The 19,143-nt window shown below is 31.7% G+C and overlaps 7 protein-coding genes and 1 non-coding gene across 8 annotated transcripts in view; 4 read left to right on the forward strand and 4 right to left on the reverse strand.

Annotated features, from left to right (window-relative positions):
- SCDLUD_002448 (uncharacterized protein) overlaps nt 1-730 on the reverse strand; it is a gene marked incomplete at both ends in the record, with an annotated part of 1,353 nt that extends 623 nt beyond the window's left edge. The window contains one exon of the mRNA XM_046077187.1: nt 1-730. This exon is cut by the window's left edge and continues 623 nt beyond it. Coding sequence (XP_045934917.1) covers nt 1-730 — 730 coding nt within the window.
- Nucleotides 731-1,902: 1,172 nt separating this feature from the next.
- MEP3 (ammonium permease MEP3) lies at nt 1,903-3,444 on the forward strand (the record flags this gene model as incomplete). The annotated part of the gene is made up of 1 exon (XM_046077188.1): nt 1,903-3,444. One exon carries the CDS (start codon nt 1,903-1,905, stop codon nt 3,442-3,444), a length of 1,542 nt encoding a protein of 513 aa, XP_045934918.1.
- Nucleotides 3,445-3,795: 351 nt separating this feature from the next.
- On the reverse strand, nt 3,796-3,869 carry SCDLUD_002450. Its single transcript has one exon. It is a non-coding gene; the product is annotated as a tRNA-Asn (tRNA).
- A 452-nt stretch (nt 3,870-4,321) lies between these two features.
- Nucleotides 4,322-7,879, forward strand: IRR1 (cohesin subunit IRR1; the record flags this gene model as incomplete). Its single annotated transcript, XM_046077189.1, has 1 exon — nt 4,322-7,879. One exon carries the CDS (start codon nt 4,322-4,324, stop codon nt 7,877-7,879), a length of 3,558 nt encoding a protein of 1,185 aa, XP_045934919.1.
- A 683-nt stretch (nt 7,880-8,562) lies between these two features.
- Nucleotides 8,563-9,165, forward strand: EMC5 (Emc5p; the record flags this gene model as incomplete). The annotated part of the gene is made up of 1 exon (XM_046077190.1): nt 8,563-9,165. One exon carries the CDS (start codon nt 8,563-8,565, stop codon nt 9,163-9,165), a length of 603 nt encoding a protein of 200 aa, XP_045934920.1.
- A 230-nt stretch (nt 9,166-9,395) lies between these two features.
- SCDLUD_002453 (uncharacterized protein) lies at nt 9,396-9,698 on the reverse strand (the record flags this gene model as incomplete). Its single annotated transcript, XM_046077191.1, has 1 exon — nt 9,396-9,698. One exon carries the CDS (start codon nt 9,696-9,698, stop codon nt 9,396-9,398), a length of 303 nt encoding a protein of 100 aa, XP_045934921.1.
- Nucleotides 9,699-10,264: 566 nt separating this feature from the next.
- SSM4 (E3 ubiquitin-protein ligase SSM4) lies at nt 10,265-14,320 on the forward strand (the record flags this gene model as incomplete). The annotated part of the gene is made up of 1 exon (XM_046077192.1): nt 10,265-14,320. The coding sequence occupies one exon, from the start codon at nt 10,265-10,267 to the stop codon at nt 14,318-14,320; it is 4,056 nt and encodes a 1,351-aa protein (XP_045934922.1).
- A 164-nt stretch (nt 14,321-14,484) lies between these two features.
- Nucleotides 14,485-19,104, reverse strand: ULP2 (SUMO protease ULP2; the record flags this gene model as incomplete). The annotated part of the gene is made up of 1 exon (XM_046077193.1): nt 14,485-19,104. The coding sequence occupies one exon, from the start codon at nt 19,102-19,104 to the stop codon at nt 14,485-14,487; it is 4,620 nt and encodes a 1,539-aa protein (XP_045934923.1).
- Nucleotides 19,105-19,143: the final 39 nt, after the last annotated feature.

The following is a 19,143-nucleotide window of genomic DNA, read 5'->3' on the forward strand; positions in this document are numbered from 1 at the left end:
TGACAATTTTCAGAGGTAAGCTGGGTAAATTTATCAATTCTAAAGTGTTATTATAACAGCCGATGCATAACTTTGCTAACATTTGGAAACTTAGTCCGTTTCCCTCGGTTGATTTTTGCAAATTATCCTGCGAATAATTTTCTATTAATGAATCTTTTAATTTGTATAGACTCAATAGTATGACAGTGTACTGTTGGTATATTGTGTTATAGTCAAACATAAATTTAATAACCATCATAGAATTTTGATTGCTCGGTGCAAAACAATTATATTCTTGGTTGATATAAGTTAATAGGCCCAATGAGAGCTTGATATAATAAGTGCTTCTTTGCCACGAATTGTTGCAGTTATGATTTGGTGGCACTGTGGTGTTAATGGTTGAAGAATATGCATTAAATAAAAGATTATAGGCTTGTTGATGATATGATTTTGCTAAAAGTAGTAGAGTATTCAATAGATCACTGTTTTTAGTGTTATTGCCACTCGATAATAAATCATTTGAAAAATTAAGTAAAATATCAATGGTGTTAAATATATCCGAGCTGCTATTAGTGTCAGGACTATAAGATTTTAAATGGTTTATTATGGATTCTCTTTCCAATTGTAGAGTAGCAGAATAATTATTGGAAGTAAAAGTAGTATTTTTGACATTTTTTACCAGTGAGTTACGATTGTTATTATTGGTTGTATTAACCTCATATTTTAATGGAAGATAATTGAGGATGTACATTTTGTCTTTAAAAGCTTTTAGATAAGAATTAGGTTAAGTTTTTTTTTAACATTGATAAATTGATTGAGTTTACGGGAAGGGAGAAGATGTGAGAGTAAATGATAAATTAATAGTGTAGCATATTTTTTGAAGAAGTTACTTTGTGGTGTATAGAAAAAGTTTGATACAGTGAAAAAGAGGAAAAAGAAAGGGAGAATTCATGTAAGGATGTATGTATTTGACCTTGTTATGCCCGGGTAATGCAATTGCTGCCGTTACGGGTGATTAACGCACGAAAAGAAATTAAAAACGGCTGGTTTGACAGTGGATTTTTAGAACAGTTCAAATAGCACGTGACCATTGTAGCCAAAAAGGGGTGTGTGTGGGGGAAGAGAAGAGAAGAGAAGAGAAGAGAACACAGCCGAATCTAAAACTACGTATCTTTCTCAGACACGGCACAATAATATAACATTAAAACAAAAAAAAAAAAAAAAAAAAAAAAAAAAAAGCATGACATTTGAACAGGCAAAGAATTGGTGGCGCCTGTTTTATTTATATTTTTTTATTTAGTATTACCAGTTTTTCTCAGTAATTAAAAAAAAAAAAAGAAATTACGGCGATATAAATCAAATAAGAGGCAAGTCATGTCAATTTTTCATTTCTTTTTCCTTACAAATTAAAAAAAAGTCCCCAAGGCTTTTTTTTTTTTAATGTATTATTTGCCCCCTCCAAATTGCCAGGTTCTAAGATCCCCTTTTTGTCGATTTGCTACTTGTGAAAGAATATATCCATTTTTTAAATCAACGGAAAGTTAACGCGGAGCGTTACGAATCTTATGGTCCAATCACAAACGGTTTGTGTCATTTCTGCAAACAATATTATCACCAACCATTTTCTTATCATCTTATCATATCTACAAATATATATATATATATACCAAATAGGGTTAATAATATATATATATATATAAGTCCCAAACAAATATATTGTAATCTTTTTTTTTTTTTTTTTCCTTTTTTTTTTCTTTTTTTTTTCCCTTTCCCCTTCCCCCCTACTTCTCTTCTTTCCGTTGTGATATTTCAACAGGACGAAAGAAGAGGGGAAAAAAAAAAATCATTTTACCCCAGTCAGTTCTCCTTTATAGTCTTCCAGTTTATATTAATATATAAAGCCAACTTTTAGGGAACATAGAAATGATAAAAGTATGGAATGAAACATATGATAGTGCAACTGTAGCATTTATGCTATATGGTTCATCACTAGTTTTCTTTATGATTCCAGGGCTAGGCTTCCTATATAGTGGTCTAGCAAGAAGAAAATCAGCTTTGAGTTTAATTTGGGCATGCCTAATGGCAACATTGGTTGGTATCTTACAATGGTACTTTTGGGGGTATTCGTTAGCCTTTTCAAAAACTTCGCACAACAAGTTTATAGGAAATGTTAATTCATTTGGTTTTAGAGATGTTTACGGTGCAGTTAATGAGGGTGATGCATATCCTGAATTGGCTTTTGCCTGTTTCCAGGGATTATTCATGTGTGTTACCCTAAGTATTGTTGCAGGCGCTACTGCTGAAAGAGGTAGGTTATTGCCTCATATGGTTTTTATCTTTTGTTTTGCTACCATTGTATATTGTCCAGTTTGCTATTGGATTTGGGCTCCTCAAGGTTGGGCCTATAAATGGGGGGTTTTGGACTGGGCTGGTGGATTTTTAGAAGTAATAAGTGCTGTTGGTGGATTTGTATATTCTGCGTTTCTAGGTCCTAGAAGAGAAAATTTGTTAATCAATTTCAGACCACACAATGTTAGTATGATCACCTTGGGTACTGGAATCCTTTGGTTTGGTTGGTTGGGTTTCAACAGTTGTACCACTTTATCTCCCAACTTAAAATCATTTTACGTATTTATGAATTCCAATCTTAGTGCCACATCCGCAGGTATGACATGGTGTTTACTAGATTATAGACTAGAAAAAAAATGGTCAACCGTTGGGTTATGTTCAGGAATTATTTGTGGGTTAGTTGCAGCTACCCCAAGTTCTGGGTGCATCACACTCTATGGATCTGTTATCCAAGGAATTATTACAGGTATAGTTTGTAATTTTTCAACGAAAATTAAATTTTACTTAAAGGTTGACGATGCAATGGATATCTTAGCGGAACACGGCATGGCTGGTTTGGTAGGATTATTTTTCAATGCATTATTTGGTGCAGATTGGGTTATTGGGCTGGATGGTGCTACCGAGCATGGTGGTGGATGGATTTCCAGAAATTGGAAGCAAATGTATAAACAAATCGCTTATATGTTTGCTGTTTTGGGTTGGGGCGCTGTGGTCAGCGCCATCTTATGTTTTGTGATTGATAATATTCCGGGTTTAGGTTTAAGAGCCACTGAAGAAGCTGAGGCCCTGGGTATGGATGAAGATCAGATCGGAGAATTTGCTTATGATTACGTCGAGGTCAGAAGAGATTACTTCACTTGGGGTAACCAGAATACAACCAGTGATGAAAATAGTAGTAGTACGGATAGTGCTGAACTTCAAGAGCTCGAAAAACCTGAGAACAGTAACGAAGTAATAGTTTTTGATGCAGATCATGTTGCTGATCTTCAAAATTGCCGGCCTCAAAACGGAATAATACAGCATAATAAAAGTAGTAGTACTGAAAAAAGTGATGCTACTACAAACTTCAATAAAGAAGATAATAACATTGATGATGTAATAGAAAAGGTGGTTTGATTATTATTAAAAAAAAAAAAAAAAAAAAAAAAAAAAATTCCTGTTAGTGGTTGCATAATTATAGATAATAGTGATGTTAATTTAAAAAATTTAATTTATTCAAAACTTGTACAGTAAGCATATATAAATTGAAATTAAAAATATCCATAGACTTTAACTTTCCTCTCTATCTGCTAATATATATAAAAGTTTTCTTTGTCTTTGTTTATTTATTCATACATACATTTAGTTGAGTTGTAATATATATTTATGAATAATAAAAATTGTAACAGCTTTGGGTGATTATTTCAATAATATCAAGATGCATTAACAAAAAAAAAAAAAAAGAAAAAAAAAAAAAAAAAAGGTAATCGACCCCAGAGAGGATTGAACTCTCGATCTTGCGATTAACAGTCGCACGCCTTAACCAGCTTGGCCATGGAGTCTAATTTGGAAACATTCTAAAATAGAATGGAATTCGTGATAAGAGTCGTACAAAGGCATATAACAATATATAATTAGAAATATATTAGAGAAAGATGACCTTTTAAAGGATTCAGCTATTAATTTGTCCTGAATTATTATATATGTAATTATTTTTATTTATTTTGTTGTTAACGCGTTTTTTGTTTATACACACGTGAAAAAAAAAAAACAGAAAGCGGCAAAACAGAAAGCGGCAAAACAAAAATAAGAAAAAAGATAAAAAAAAAAAAGATAAAAAACGCGTTCATTTCTTTTTCCTCATTCAGTCTACTTTACTTTGCTAAGTTGATTTCCACACATAATTTTAAATAACTTTCTTTACTTATATACATAGCTCTTCAATACACTTGGTTATTGCTTACTAGAATAAATAACAACTACCCCCTCCCAGAAAACATATACTTTTATAAATATGTCTTTACGCCGTTCAACTAGACTAAGAAGTTCAACTTTAGAAAATAGCTCATTTGATAATGTGCCGGAATCACTTATTCAACATGATGAAAAAACTACTCAAATAAATATAAAGGCAAATAATGATTATGATGGTATTTTGTCATCTTCAGAAGACGAAACTTCACAAGAAGATAATGATGACGATGACTATATACCCACTACAAGACCTACCAAGTCAAAAACCAATAACAGTAGTAGGAAGAGAAAAGCTACCACGCAAAAAGCCAAGACTTCAAATAAATCTGCAAAAACGACAGAAGCAACACATGCAACCAACAGAATATCGCTAGCGGAAAGGGCTAAAGATGAAACGCAATATTTATATTTGTTGAACAATTTTGAACCAACAAAAATATTCTCAGCCTTGGCTAATAATGACGATATTTCCATTGAAGAAGTTGCCATTGAATGGTTAGAGTTATATACCACTTCTCCAACCAAAGCCAAACAAGTTTTTGTTAATTTTATTTTAAACTGTTGTGGGTGTTTGATCCAAGTGGAGGAACATGATGTTGTTAACAATGATAGCGCTAATGAAACTGTTGGCGAAGTTCAAATGATGTTTCAGAATCAAAAAATACATGAATTTTACCTATTAAACGCTAAAAATCATTCAAGAAGTCTTTCTGTTAAAAAATATAAAAACTTGTACAACAATTTTATCAAATTTGTTGAAAACGTTATAAGCATTGGGTACGAAAAAAATTTTTTGTGCAGTTTGAATGATGATGGCACCAAAATGGGGAAAGGTCGCATGATTTTAGATCTAATGATATGGCTATCCTCTTTAAGTGTATCTAAGCTAAGATGTTTAAGATATACATCATCTTTAGCTCTCTACGTTATCGAGGATACTTTAACTAACTTAATCACTGAAATTGATAGGACTTCACTACAAAACTTGAGAAAGTTGATTGAAAGGGAAGAAAGGAAAAAAACACCAAATACGAACACCATTGCTAAATGGAGGGAAAATTTAGATGAAGATGAGGAGCAGAAAGCTGTTCTTGAACGAATTGTAGACGAAATTTTTAAAATTTGTTTTCTCCATAGATTTAAAGATGTTGATGAAGAGGTGAGGCTGAATTCTTTACTACACCTTTCTAATTGGTTAATTAATTGGCCTGAGCATTTTCTTCAGGTTACTTATTTAAAATATTTTGGTTGGGTTTTAACCGACTCTTCTAATCAAGTACGCTGTCAAGTTTTAAGCTCATTATTGGAAATAGCCAAGTTTTCCAAAAAAAGAGGTTCTATTTTCACTGAAAACACAGCCTTTCGGCAATTTTTTGAGAGATTCGAAAATAAAATTATTGAAATAGCTATACATGATGTAGATTATGATGCGAAAACCATTGCTGTCAAAGTGTTAGCTGAAATTAAGACTTTTGGTTACTTGGAAGAAAATGCTAATCTTGAAATTTCCTCCTTGTTATTTAATAACCAGGATGTGGATATTTTGTTGAACAATAAAGAAGGCAGGTTTTTAAATTCTGTAGCTAGATTTTTCGCCGAGTCAGAGAGGACCGAATTGCAAGAGCTTTTCAACGTATGGGACATAAAATCTAAGAAACAAAATGGGAGTGGAAAGAAAACAGCGGGAAATAATATTACCACTACTGCTGGAACTTCCAATACCACACCTGACTTGACAGATATTTTAAACGTTGGTTATTTTATGAATTTTTTTTTCAAATCTTTAAACTACTATATATCTGACAGTGGTGGCGATAGTAGTTCAAAGATGAAAGCTGATAAAGTGAAAATGATTTTTCAAGGCTCCCAGTTTTTAGGTACTTCTTTTGAAGATTTGATTTTACCCCTTTTTAAAATTTTATCATATTCAGGGGATTTGTCAGAAGTTATTGAAGACTTCACCAACAATGTTCAAGGTGAAGATGACACCAAAGACGGGAGCATTAATAGCCAAGACATAAGGGAGAAACTTTTACTGCCCACTAAATCAGATGACATTGCCAGCTACCTTATTGTATTGTCTGGGCTATGTGTTGGTGCTGTACAAGTTAATAATAACAAGTCTGACAAAAAAGTTTCTAAAATCATTAGTGAGAATTTATTTGGCGTACTGAATACAGTTGAGTTAGGTTATTCGAATGTTATTCCCAGCATAGTGGATTTGATTGGCCTGGTTAATTTTGAACTGTGGGATGAAGTGGAGCTGGATGAAATGACTAGAAAGTTTGAAAAACTTTTAGCTGAAAGTATTACTTTTTCTATAGGAGATGATAATTATAAAGCATTTACCAAGTTATTGGGCTATTACCGTAAAGAGATTGCCTCGCCAAAGTATAATTCTGAATGGAAACATGTTTTGGATAATATTAAACTTGATTGTTCAGATTTCATAAATACACAGTTTTCTGAGGAAGATGAAGAGAATTTTAACGCTAAATTAATATATTTATATGGGAACTATATTTCTAAAATACTACTGATGGCCAAAATTTACCCACTAGACTTGGAAATGAGTTTTAGTGAGAATTTTTTTGAAAAGATAACAAGCAAAACATTGAGTTTGGGATTGGACAATTTTGATTTTCAAGTTATAGATTTTAAAATTTTTTCATTGTATTGCTCTTGGTCGCTACAATTATGGTTACAACGATTAGAATCGTTAAAAGAGGAGAATGATGATATTATAGCTTCATTTCCCTATGAAACCTTTGATCATATTAAATTTATTACAGAACAATTGGGTATATATTTAATTTCAGTTTGCGATTTAGAAGGCGCAAAAGGTTTAAATAGAAATATTTTGATGTGGAACTTGTCCTGTTGTTTGTGTGATATATTGATTTCTTATAGAATGTTTATTTTACAATGTCCAGTACCTTCTTGGATTGAGCAGCTAAATGAGAATTATAATATCAATGACCTGACTATAAATGATGAAATAATTAAGATTTTTATGTTTTCTTTTCAATTTTTGGAGACACGTGCTGCTAATTATTTGGGTGTTACTATTTTGGAAAGTGTTGATACTGAACAATTTAAAACTGAGAAGCCTGTAGGAGCAGATATGGATGAAGCTTTAGGAGACACTTTTTTCAATGATTTGTGCGTATTCGTTATAAAATTGAAAAGTTTAATACGTCTTCAAGTGTTTGAAGCTAATGGTAGCAATTGGGTGACTGAGATTGAAAATAGACTGAAATTGAATGGGAAAATGTTTGGTGAGCTTTATAGTAGTCTGGTAGATAACAAACTAGATCAACTTCAACCAAAAAAAGTCAATGGTAAAACAGAAGTAAAAGGTTCCTTTATGGTGAGGAGCAGTGAAGAAGAAGGTAATAAAGACGATATTGTTGACACTGAAAACGGCCAACAGGAAAATGAAGAAGAGGTGATAATGGAAGAGGAAGAAGTAATATTGGAAGAGGAAAAGGAGGAGGATGAACAAAAAAAAGAAGAGGGGACTAACAAATTCAAAAAACATAAACAAGAAATGATGGAACAAGATCCAATTGTTGATAATTATAGTCAAGAGTTATAGATGTCTTTTTTTTTTTTCTTTTTTTCTTTTCCTACTCTTAAATTATATATATATATATATATATATATATATATATATATATTACATTTTTTTGCTTGAATCCTATTTATTATGATGACTGACATTGTTATTAATTAGTTACTTTTTGTTTATTTTACTTGTAGAATTTAGGTGCTTGAAATAAAAGAATTAGATATATATATATATATATATATACATATATATTAATTAAATATTACTAAAAATGCATTGGACTGAATCCAGTTATGTTTTTTTAAAAAAGTCATGTTTATAATGCTTGATAGCTGTGTAGCTTCATTTAGATTGAGTTGTTGAATATTGGCCCTTAGTAGCTTATTAGTCTTTTATTGTTTAATAAATTTAAGTTAGAACAAACAGAATATGTAGTACTTAAATCATCTTGTATCTTTTTTTTTTTTTTTTTAAATTTTATATTCCAATAAACAGATCGAAATACGATAATAAATATATATTTTTTTTTTCTTGAATTTTTTTTTTTTTTTTTTTTGGACATGAACAAAATAAAAGTTTTGCACATTTTTATCTTTACCAACCATTTAAAAAATAAAAAAATAAAAACAATATTTTATTATACCTAACCTATTTCTAAAGAGTTATTGGAACAAAAGTATTAAAACCAAACACCGCATACACATATAATCATGAGCTTCTTATCAAAAACTTTAGTTATCATTTCAATACTTCAATTGATCCATTCAGGATATTCCACATATGAATTTAACCAAGTAATCAAACAATTAAATCTAAAGAAAACATTGACTATTAGCACTTCCGCTTCCAATTATAATACTTTTGCTTCTAGCTTACCAATGGATATTCAATATGAAGCCTTATTTGCATTATTTTTATTTACTATTGGTATTTTTTTTTCATTTGAAACCGTGAGTTATATTCCATTATCCTCCAAGAAAGTTGTTCAGACCGCAGAATATTTGCAACCGATTGATATGAATAGAGCCAGTATATTAGATAACTTACAAGAAATTGATCCATATGGTGGAATTAACAACACACCCATGTTAACTGATTTATTGCAAAAAAGAAGGGAATACAGAGAATGGGCCAAAAAAAATGGACTTGGTGATGATATTAGCGATGATAAAGATCAGGTTGTTAAAATTGTAAATGGCACCAGTGATTCTAAGCAGTTTGATAAGGCATTGGATGTTGCCACCAAAGCAGTTACTGAAAGAGATAATATAAAAAATAATAGCACCAAGACTAAAAGAGGTAATAAGAAGTAAGTAAATAAATAAAAAAGTAAAGGATAAAATTATACCTTTTTTTATTCATATACATATATATAATGAAAACATAAAAATCTATTTAAGTATAGATTATAAAAATATACATCCAAAATATATATATATATTAGATTTCAAAAGAGTTAAAGTTTTCTTTAAGTATTCTTTTCAAATAACAAAAAATTTATGATCTGGAATGTGAATTAGTTTTTGCTGTGATGGATTATATTTTAATCTTTTGCGCTGTTATGAGTGCTATTATTCTTTGTGGTGTTAAAATAAAGAAATCTATTGGCGGATGGAGAAGTAAAGGATAAAAGTGAAGAAGTGTCAGCAGCACTATTTAGTTTTACACGATCATTACTATTATTGGTTTGTACATTATCAATGTTAATATTATTGTGGGTGATAGTATCTGAGAAATAGTTATTATTTAATTTTTTCTGTTGTAATGAACGTTCTTCTAGTTCTTGAAATAGATCTAGAACATCCTTTTGGGCTAGTTGTAAGGTTGTGGATTGTAGTCTAATCATTTGTTTGTTCTGGTAGGGGAGATATTAAAGTTAGAGTTGATATTTTGTTTTTGAAGAGGAGTTGTAAAAGAATAAGGATAAAATTATAAGGGAAAGAAATAGAAAATAAAAAAGAGCGGGAGAAAAGAACACAAAAAAGATGAGATTGGTAGATAGATTATTAGAAGAATCAACAATTACTTTTTCTTATAGAAACACATAAAGGTCTTTGTTTCTTGATTGATGGCTAAAGAAAGAGGTTATGATAAGATTGGAAATAACGATTAGATGAGAATAACTGTTTAAACGACACCGCATTTTGTTTTATTTTCATTACCAACAAAAAAAAATAAAAAAGAATATTATAGAAATTTTAATCAATACAAAAAAAAAAAAAAAAATTTTTTTTCTTTCTTTTTTTTCTTTTTTCTTTTTCTTTTTCTTTTTCTTTTTCTTTTTAATTCATTTCTTACAATTGCACATCATCAACAAATACCCATCCCCTCCATTGAAAAGAACCACAATTTATCATAAAAAAAAAATAAATCAAATAAAAAATAAAAATCATCAGAGAATAATATAATTACATGTCTTCTGAACAATCTTCAGTGTCTCCCTCGGCAACATCTCATTCTGCTTCTCCTTCTATTAATCATCCAGGACCAGAAAGGGAATCTGAACAGCATACTTGCCGTATATGTAGAGGGGAAGCCACTCCAGAAAATCCATTGTTTCATCCATGTAAATGTAAAGGCTCTATTAAATATATTCACGAACCATGTTTAATGGAATGGATTTCTTTTAAAACTTCACGTAATATCAATGACCCAACTGATCATTCTGAGGTCAAGTGCGACATTTGCCACTATCCAATAAAATTTAAAACTTTGTATGATACAAATACTCCAGAGCATATCCCACTGAATGTCATCGTCAAAAATTTTTTACTCGCCATCTTTTCCAAAATTAAATTCGTCATCACTTTTATTTGGCCACTTTTATTATTTCTTATTTATGGAACTGTATGGTATTTTGTCGGAAATTTAATTAACTTTACCTTTGATAATAAGTTACCCTTTGAAGGCCAAATTTTAAAGAGCTTTGTTTGTGGCTCAAACGTACACAAATATGTAGATAAAAATTATTGCTCAAAAAATAACACCACCGATACCATTCACATTAATGAAATATTTTCGATTCTAAATAACAGAATAGTTACTAGCTATTCGCTGGTCATCTTTATTGTTATTATTCACATAGCTCTGTATTTCCAGTATGACTTAGTGGTTAGAGAAAAGATTTTTAAAAAAATGTTAGCGTTTAAAATGGGTCCCGAATTTAATAGACTAGATTTTTTTAAAAAATTATTAAAGCATAACCACCCCAACTTGGATGACAGAGTTGCTGACTATCTAGCTAAAATGGCAGTGGTTAGAGGTGATTCTAATCGCCAAATTGACCATCATATTAATAACGGCCAAAATCTTGACGATTTCCGCGTTGTTTTGCCTCCCGATATTGAAAGATTAGCAGATGCTTTTGTACCCAATGTTCCAGTAAATTTACCTACAGAAGGGGTAAACGAAACTAATGACGTCCAGTTAGAAGATGCTCCCCAAAACCCTGGCCAAGTGGGAGCCGAAGAAAATGAACCATTCAATGATTTATTAGTTAATGGCGATCATAACTATGATGTAGGCGCTGCTGCAGAGTTCCAAGATGATGATGATGACGATGATGATGATGATGATGATGATGATGATGATGATGATGATGATGATGATGATGATGATGATGACGATGATGATGATGCCGATGATGATATTGATGAGGTTGGTGTCATTGTTAATGAAGTTAATGAAAGGAGAAGAGTATTTGTGGAACAAGCAGATGCTGGTGACAACATTTTTCAAAATGGTAACAATAGGCGTGGTAATTTACGTGATGACCCAGCTGCTGCTGCTGCCGCCGCTGAAAATAGATTCAACGACCCAAATATACTTAATGAAAATCAAGATAACATAAACCCTCAGATATTACAGGTTGTTTTATCTTTAAACATGGATTTTGTTAGTTTTTTTAAGTACATGATTATTGGTACTGTTTTGATTTTTTTTTATAGATTAATCTCATATGCTTTGCCAACAGCCTCTGGTTATTTATTGATTAAGCTATACACTGGTGTACTTTTCGGTATTTCCAAAATAATTATGGGACTCATTAACGTATCAAAGATAAAATCTCTTTTCACCAACTATGTGTTAAGATATGACCATTATGTGACCCCCTTTATTTCCAAGAAAATCACTTTTGTCTCCCAGCTCATTTCCAGATACTATTACCAGGGTTACTTGGCTAATGAGATGGGATATTCCTTGCCCTTACGTTTATTACCAGTCTTTGTTACATACGCAACTGTTATTTTATCCATTTGTTTAACTTGTGAATATATGGGTAAAGGCCATGGTAGGAAAAACCCAATTAAAGGTGCTACTGCAAGATCAATTTATAAGATTTTATTTTCCATCACTTATACAGCCAAAGTGTTTTTTATATTTGTTACCGAACTAGCTGGTTTCCCATTAGTTGCAGGTATGATGATTGATTGGTCCCTGATAACACCTTTATTATTGCCCCAAAGCGAATCATTTTTTATTTTAAATCATTTTTCCATGATTTTTGGTCTTCTACCATCGGTAATTTTATATTGGGGTGTTGGTACTTTGTATATGTACTGGTTCTCGAAGTATATCGGCATGATTAGAAATTACATTATTAGGCCTGGTGTGTTATTCTTTATCAGATCACCTGATGACCCAAACATCAGAATTTTGCACGACAGTTTGATTCACCCATTGAAAATCCAACTATCTAGATTAGTCTTGAGTATGCAAATTTATGCAGTCTTTATTTTGGCAGGTTTTGGTATCCATACCAGATTGCTATTTCCATATTTTTTGTCGCCGGCCAAATTAATTCCTTTCACTCCAGAACCAAACGTGGAAAATGCATATTCCTTATCCGTCTACCTATTTTTAACCGGTGCCGGTTTGTATTTGACTAAAGACATTTTGAATTCTTATTCTTCTACTATTAGTGTTTACGCTAGGTATTATTGGGATTATTGTTTTACTGTCTCTTGCTCAAAATTGCGTTTGTCGTCCTTCATCACCAACAAGGACTTTGTTCAAGAAAGAGGATATGTTCTATACAGAAATTGGTTTTATGCAATTTTTATGAGTGACAAAGCCAAATTGTCCAACCCTGTTTTGTACACTGAACCTCAGAGGAAAAAAGTCGCCTTGCAACTATTTAAAGAAAATAAACATGTCCATGCTTATTTTATTCCTGACGGATTATTGATTCGTGTTCCAGAAAACGATATTGTTTCAAGAAATTTTATTCAAACTTTATTTGTTCCCGTTACCAAGGATGATAAATTACTAAAACCTCTAGATATGGAAAGAATTAAGGAAGTAAATAAAAGGAATAAGGGTGATTATGAAATTTTGGATACTCAGACCACTGAATATGATTCATATACTATTGTCTATTCTCCTCCTCATTTCCGTATACGTTATTCCTTACTTATTGTCATGGTTTGGGTTTGTTCTAGCGTCCTGTTTATCTCTTTAGCTCTCCTTTCACATTATGCAAGTAAACCTATTACCATGCCTTTTGTCTTTTTATATGACTATACTAATTCCAAAGAATTCAATATTAGAAGCTATTTCCAACCACCCTTGTCTATCCCTCACATTTGTATAGGGTCAATTATATTTGCCCACTCTTTGGCCAGGTACGATAAATATAAGGAGGAGCAAAGACAAATGCAAGAGAGAATTGTGCAACAAGAGCAACAGCAGGAACAACAAGGGCAACAAGGACAACAAGAAATCAATGATGGCGCAAACATCGTTGCCAGAAGAATTATAGGCTTACAAGAAGCCCTACGTGCTCAGGTTAGAAGACTTTTGAACAACAATATCATAGCTATGATGGTGAAATCATATATGCTTATTTCTATAACATGGTTATGGTTTGCTAGAATATCTTTGGTGGACCACGTTTTTTATGATTTCTACAAAATTTATTTCAATCTAGCGTACAAACCACAAGACGAAGTTTTAACCGAAAGGCTATTAAGATCACTTTATCCACTGCTAATAAATGAAGGTTCTATTGAACCTACGAAATGGGCTTATATTCCAAGTTTCTTTTTTGCGTTGGTGTTGATTTATCGCCATGGTGATGTTCAAGTTATCTTTAAAAAATCTTTTTTACCGCTATTATTAGACACATTTAAAATTATGGCAACAATGTGGACTGTAAACAGTATACTATATATTTTGAACTATCTGACGCATAAGGAAAGTTATTTAGCACACAATATATCTTTTACTTTTTTTAATATAATTGTGCGTCAAGGATTTGCTGTTCCTTCGAGTGATATAGTACTGAAAACAAATAATTTCACTGTTTTTGAGTATTTATTTTTCTATTACCGTTTTATTTTGGTCTTTGTTTATTTTGGCTATAAATTTTTCAGATACATGAAGCAGGTTTCTGGTGCAATAAATGATGTTGTTAAAGATAGAGTTTATGGTAGAGGTAGGACTTTGGAAAATTTGAACGAAGAATGATATTTACGTCTATTTACTGTTATTAACGATGATGATTATTGGGAGACCAAAATGATTATTTTGTAATTAGTTATATATATTTCACTTTATTAAAGTAGCATTTTTATGTATGAAAAATTTATACAGAAAAAAAAAAAAAAAAAAAAAAAAAAAAAAAAAAAATTCTAATGGATAATCTGAACATCATCTTCATTATCACTTACTTGAATAAGATTATCGGGGCTGGAAGTTGAAGAAGAACTTCTAAACATAGGTCCCTTTTTTTCTTCCCCATTTGGATTTTCTGGTGGAGTTCTCACATACTGTCTTAAATTTATTTTACTTGAGCGTTGTAAGCCATTCTTTCTTCTGGAAGTGTAAAAATTACCTGTTCTTCCGGACACAAGAGAACTTTTATCCAAAGATGAAGAGGATGATGCCGGTTGTTTTGTACCATTAATATAAGTATGTTTTAGATTTAAATGGGTAAATTTTTCGGAGTATTCTATATCGCTGTTGTCATTTTTGGAAGCCATATTTAGTTTTCCAGTAGAATCCTCTGAGTATTCCATTTTTCTCTTTAACAAATTTTTTATGTTACCTTTCAAATTATTATCATCAATATCAATAACATTTTGTTTTGAATAACCCTTAAAAGCTTCCTTTCCACGAATTTTACTTTTAGATCCTCTAACCAAGGTTGAAAACATACTTGGTGATACAGATGCAGTATGCAGATCGTCATCATAATCAATAGAGTTGGAAAATTTGGAAATATCTTCAAATTTATTAAAGTACGGAGAATTAGTAGATGTTGTCTTTTTACCAAACGGTTTTTGAATCACAGACTCATTTCCATTCATCATTAGGCCATCCTCATTCACATCGCTTCCAGTATTATTGCTCCGCATATCAATATCTTCGTAATTACCATTGGCTTTGTTTGTCCCGTGTTCATCATCAAAACTTGTACTGAAGTCATTGTCGCTTATATCGTCCAGATTAATGGAGCTAATCAAAGATCTTCTGGTTTTTAAACCCGACTCATTACTGTTTGATTGAAAATATTCTAACCTATCTGAGTGTACTAACCTCTTTTGCAATCTTTTTGAGCTGTAATGTTCATAATTATCACTGTCTTTCTTGCCACTAAGAGTATTTGTATCCACATCTTTATAAAGGGCCTTATTATCATCTTCAGAGTGTCTATTATCAATTACTGAAAATATATTTTCAACTCTATTAGAACGAACAATACTGTTAGGGTTTGTTGAGATTTTAGATTTGGTTGATTGATTATTTAAAATAGATATTGGTTTTTCTGGTGACTTTAATTCAGCATCTAAATCTTTTAAAAATCCGTAAACATGTCTTTCCTCATTTTTGTTATCTTTCAATAAATTCGTTCTCATCCCCTTTGTGGGGGAATCCATGTGCACTGTGCCTGTTCCCTCCAAATATTTGTTGTGAGCATCTTCTGATTTTGTATGTTCCATAGTTATTATATCTGGATAAACATTTCTGTCAGCCAAGGACAATGGCTCATGGTAGTCTTTGGAGTCTGTAGCATCTCTGATACTAACTTTGTCATCATCCACTTTATTAGTTGACGGCTGTCTATCCACAAGAGGCAAATGATTATTATTTTCATTTTTCTTAAGTGATTCTTCAATGTTACGATTATCATTTTGCTGTTCTCCTTCTCTTAAAAGTTGTTGTTTATTATATCGCTCAGTAGGCATTTGGCTGCTGTTTGTAATTATATCTTTATTTTCTTGTTCATCTTCCGTTGTACTTTTTTTATCCTCCGTACCATATATCTGTTCCTTTTTGTGTTCAGCTGGATCAATGATTTCAATATCATCTTCATCTTCTTCTTCTCGTTTAATGCTGTCTAATTCAGTTTCATTGTCACTTCTCTCCTGTTTAGAATCCTTTAATTTCAGCAATTCATCTCTTAAAAATTTTCTACTATATTTTCTTTCATCCTTTCCAAAATAATTATCTATCCTTAAGTTATTTTCTCTTATTTTTAACCTATTAATATTTCCCCTTGCTCTAGTATCAGACCATAGTTGTAAAGTCTCTGCAGGTTTAGTTAAAAAAACCTTTGTGTTCATAATCAAATGAACTCCACAGTCGTTCATGTTTGGCTGAACAGGCACATGAGAATTATTAATTTTTAATTGACTCTTCTCCAAGATAACACCCGACTTAAATCTTGCATATTGCAATAAAAACTGCTTTACAGGCTCGATATCATTAGAATGATGTTGCCTTAAAGAGTCATAAATAATAATAGTAACAAAGGGTAATTTTGATATCCTTAATTTTTCAGCAATATCACTTGTACTGGGTAAGCTTGACTTTTTGTCTTGTTTAGATTTCAATGTTACTTTCTTAGTAGCGGCTCTCAATGTTCTGAGAAACTGTTTTGTTGAATCATTTTCGGGCTTTTCAGAAGCAATGAGTATATGTAAATCACCCTCCGCGTCTATAGTGGATTTGGCCTTTTCTTTCCCTGTATCATCTGTAATATTGGTGTCAGTTGTACCATCCTTATTGACAATCAAAGTTTGCTGTTCTTGCCCCCCAGGCGTCTCTTCCCCCATTTTTTCTTGGCTTTTATTATTGTTTCCATTTCCATTTGAAAGACTCCTTGTGTCTTCTGTTGGTATTGCATTTTTTTGTTGTGCACCTTTTTCTTCACAAGTATCTATGTCATTTCCACTGATATCTTTATTAATTTCTCTGCTTGTGTTCTTATTCTCCTGCCTAATCCCATTGTCTTTCTCTTCTAAGTTATTTACTGTTGCACTTCTAATAACTTTTGCATAATTGTAAACCAAACACCCAAACCAATGGCAATTCACATTGATAGGTAGTAAAATATACTTTTTTTGTGATAAATCTATATTATTAACCCATTTATTAACAGCATCAAAGTCGTTTTTACAAGCCAATAATTTAGTGTAAAAAAAGGAGGAAAATACATAAACATCTTTCAAATCGATAAATTCGTTTTTAACACTCTGCTCCACAAAATATTTCATAAAGAAATCTGTTAATGAGTCATTGAGCCAGTCACTGTTGAATAGACACTGAAAATCCTTGTTAGTCACTCTCATTGTCTGACCATCAAAAAATGTATATTTTAAATCTTTACCAAAGTTAATAGGCGTTTCTCTTTCTGAATCCCTATCCCTTGATACTGCGCTTTTATTTTTATTATTAAACATTCCATCTATACCATGTTTATTTCTGACTTCGTTAGTGTCTTTGTCCAGAGATATTGCTCTTCCTTGAGTCGTGTTACTGGAACTTATTCTTGTTCCCACCGGTGAATGACTTAATAGTGACTCTGTACGCATTGAGCTTCTTGTCGCGGCGGCGTTATGATTGAGTGAGGAAAGCGATACTGTAGGTGGTTTTAATGACTCTTTGTTATCATAAAAACTAGAGGGTTCTAATGTTTTCGGTACATGTATCTTTGTTACCCCACTAGCGGTAGTATTGATATTATTGCTGTTAGTAGTTGGATTCTTATCGGCTCTTCCAGATCGAACATGGTAAAGATTACCACTCGATTTCATCAATGAATTATGCTGTTTACTTAAAAACTTCAGCCTTCTGTTAATAAGATGGTTATTATTGCTGTCATTATTTGCCTCTTGAGCTAGATTTGAGAAAATCTGGTCTATAAGAACATAATCAAATTTTTGAATAGTATGAATATTGTTGGACTCTATCGTTTTCATTAATTTTTGAATATTTTCTGTTTGAAGAATTGTTTTGAAAAGAATCCGATTGCATCGTACAGTCTTTCCAGTAATTTTGTCACTAATAGCATCTATCTCTATTTCTTTATTACGAGTTAGTATTAGTCCGCAACATGAAAAATCCTGATCAAAGTATGCCACTTGTAGATCTCTTTTAATATCAATATATAATCCGTCTTTTTTAAATATATAGTCGCCCTCGTTATAAGTAACAGGCTCCCCCGTTGTTTTAGTAATATCATCATTCAAAACAGAAATCGAGTCATTCTGAATCGATATAAAGGTATTCCCCTTGGATAATGTTTTCAATACCAAAATAATTGGAGAATCGTTTTGTTTGTGCAATTTAACACTTGATGCAGAATAAAATATTTGTAATTCATCAATTACCGTTGTTAAATTTATTACTTTGGTAGTACCTGTATCATTGGGGTTAGAAATAGGTACTGTAGTGCTATTTATATTGTGATTAGTGTCGGCTATACGTCTAGAATCGTTTGGAAACACACTTAGTTTAGATTCATTATCATTGGAACTCTGTTTCCTTCTTCTTTTGAAAGATTGTGGTGAAGTAACAGTAAAATTACCTTCCTTCAATTTTTCATAACTGTTATCTTCTGTTATTTTGATAGCAGTGGATGCATTAAGATCGTTGTGATCTGTGATTAAAACGTTACTATTGGAATTAGCATCAGTATTATTAGTAGTATCGTCAATAGCATCATTCGTATTGTCATCAGCTAGTTCAGAAGTGGATGGTTCCAGATAAAGGTCCTTTTTTTTGGGCGATTTCTGTTGATCATAAGAAATCATTATATCTTCATCTTCATCGTGTTCTATAATGCCGCCTTTGCTTACCAAGGATAGTTCTTTTCTTGCTTTAGCGTATCTATCCAAAGTGTGATGTGTTGATGAGCTTGTATCGTTAGGTATTAAACATTTCTTTTTAGGTTTAATGGTGCTTAAATTATTTATAGGTGTAATTCCAGAGAACGTTTTTAACCTTATCTTTCGTTTTTTATCCATTATTGTTGTTATTATGACAGTATGGTAGATGTGATTGAT

The sequence above is a fragment of the Saccharomycodes ludwigii genome, chromosome III (assembly GCF_020623625.1).
Source record: "Saccharomycodes ludwigii strain NBRC 1722 chromosome III, whole genome shotgun sequence".
NCBI classification, from domain to species: domain Eukaryota; kingdom Fungi; phylum Ascomycota; class Saccharomycetes; order Saccharomycodales; family Saccharomycodaceae; genus Saccharomycodes; species Saccharomycodes ludwigii.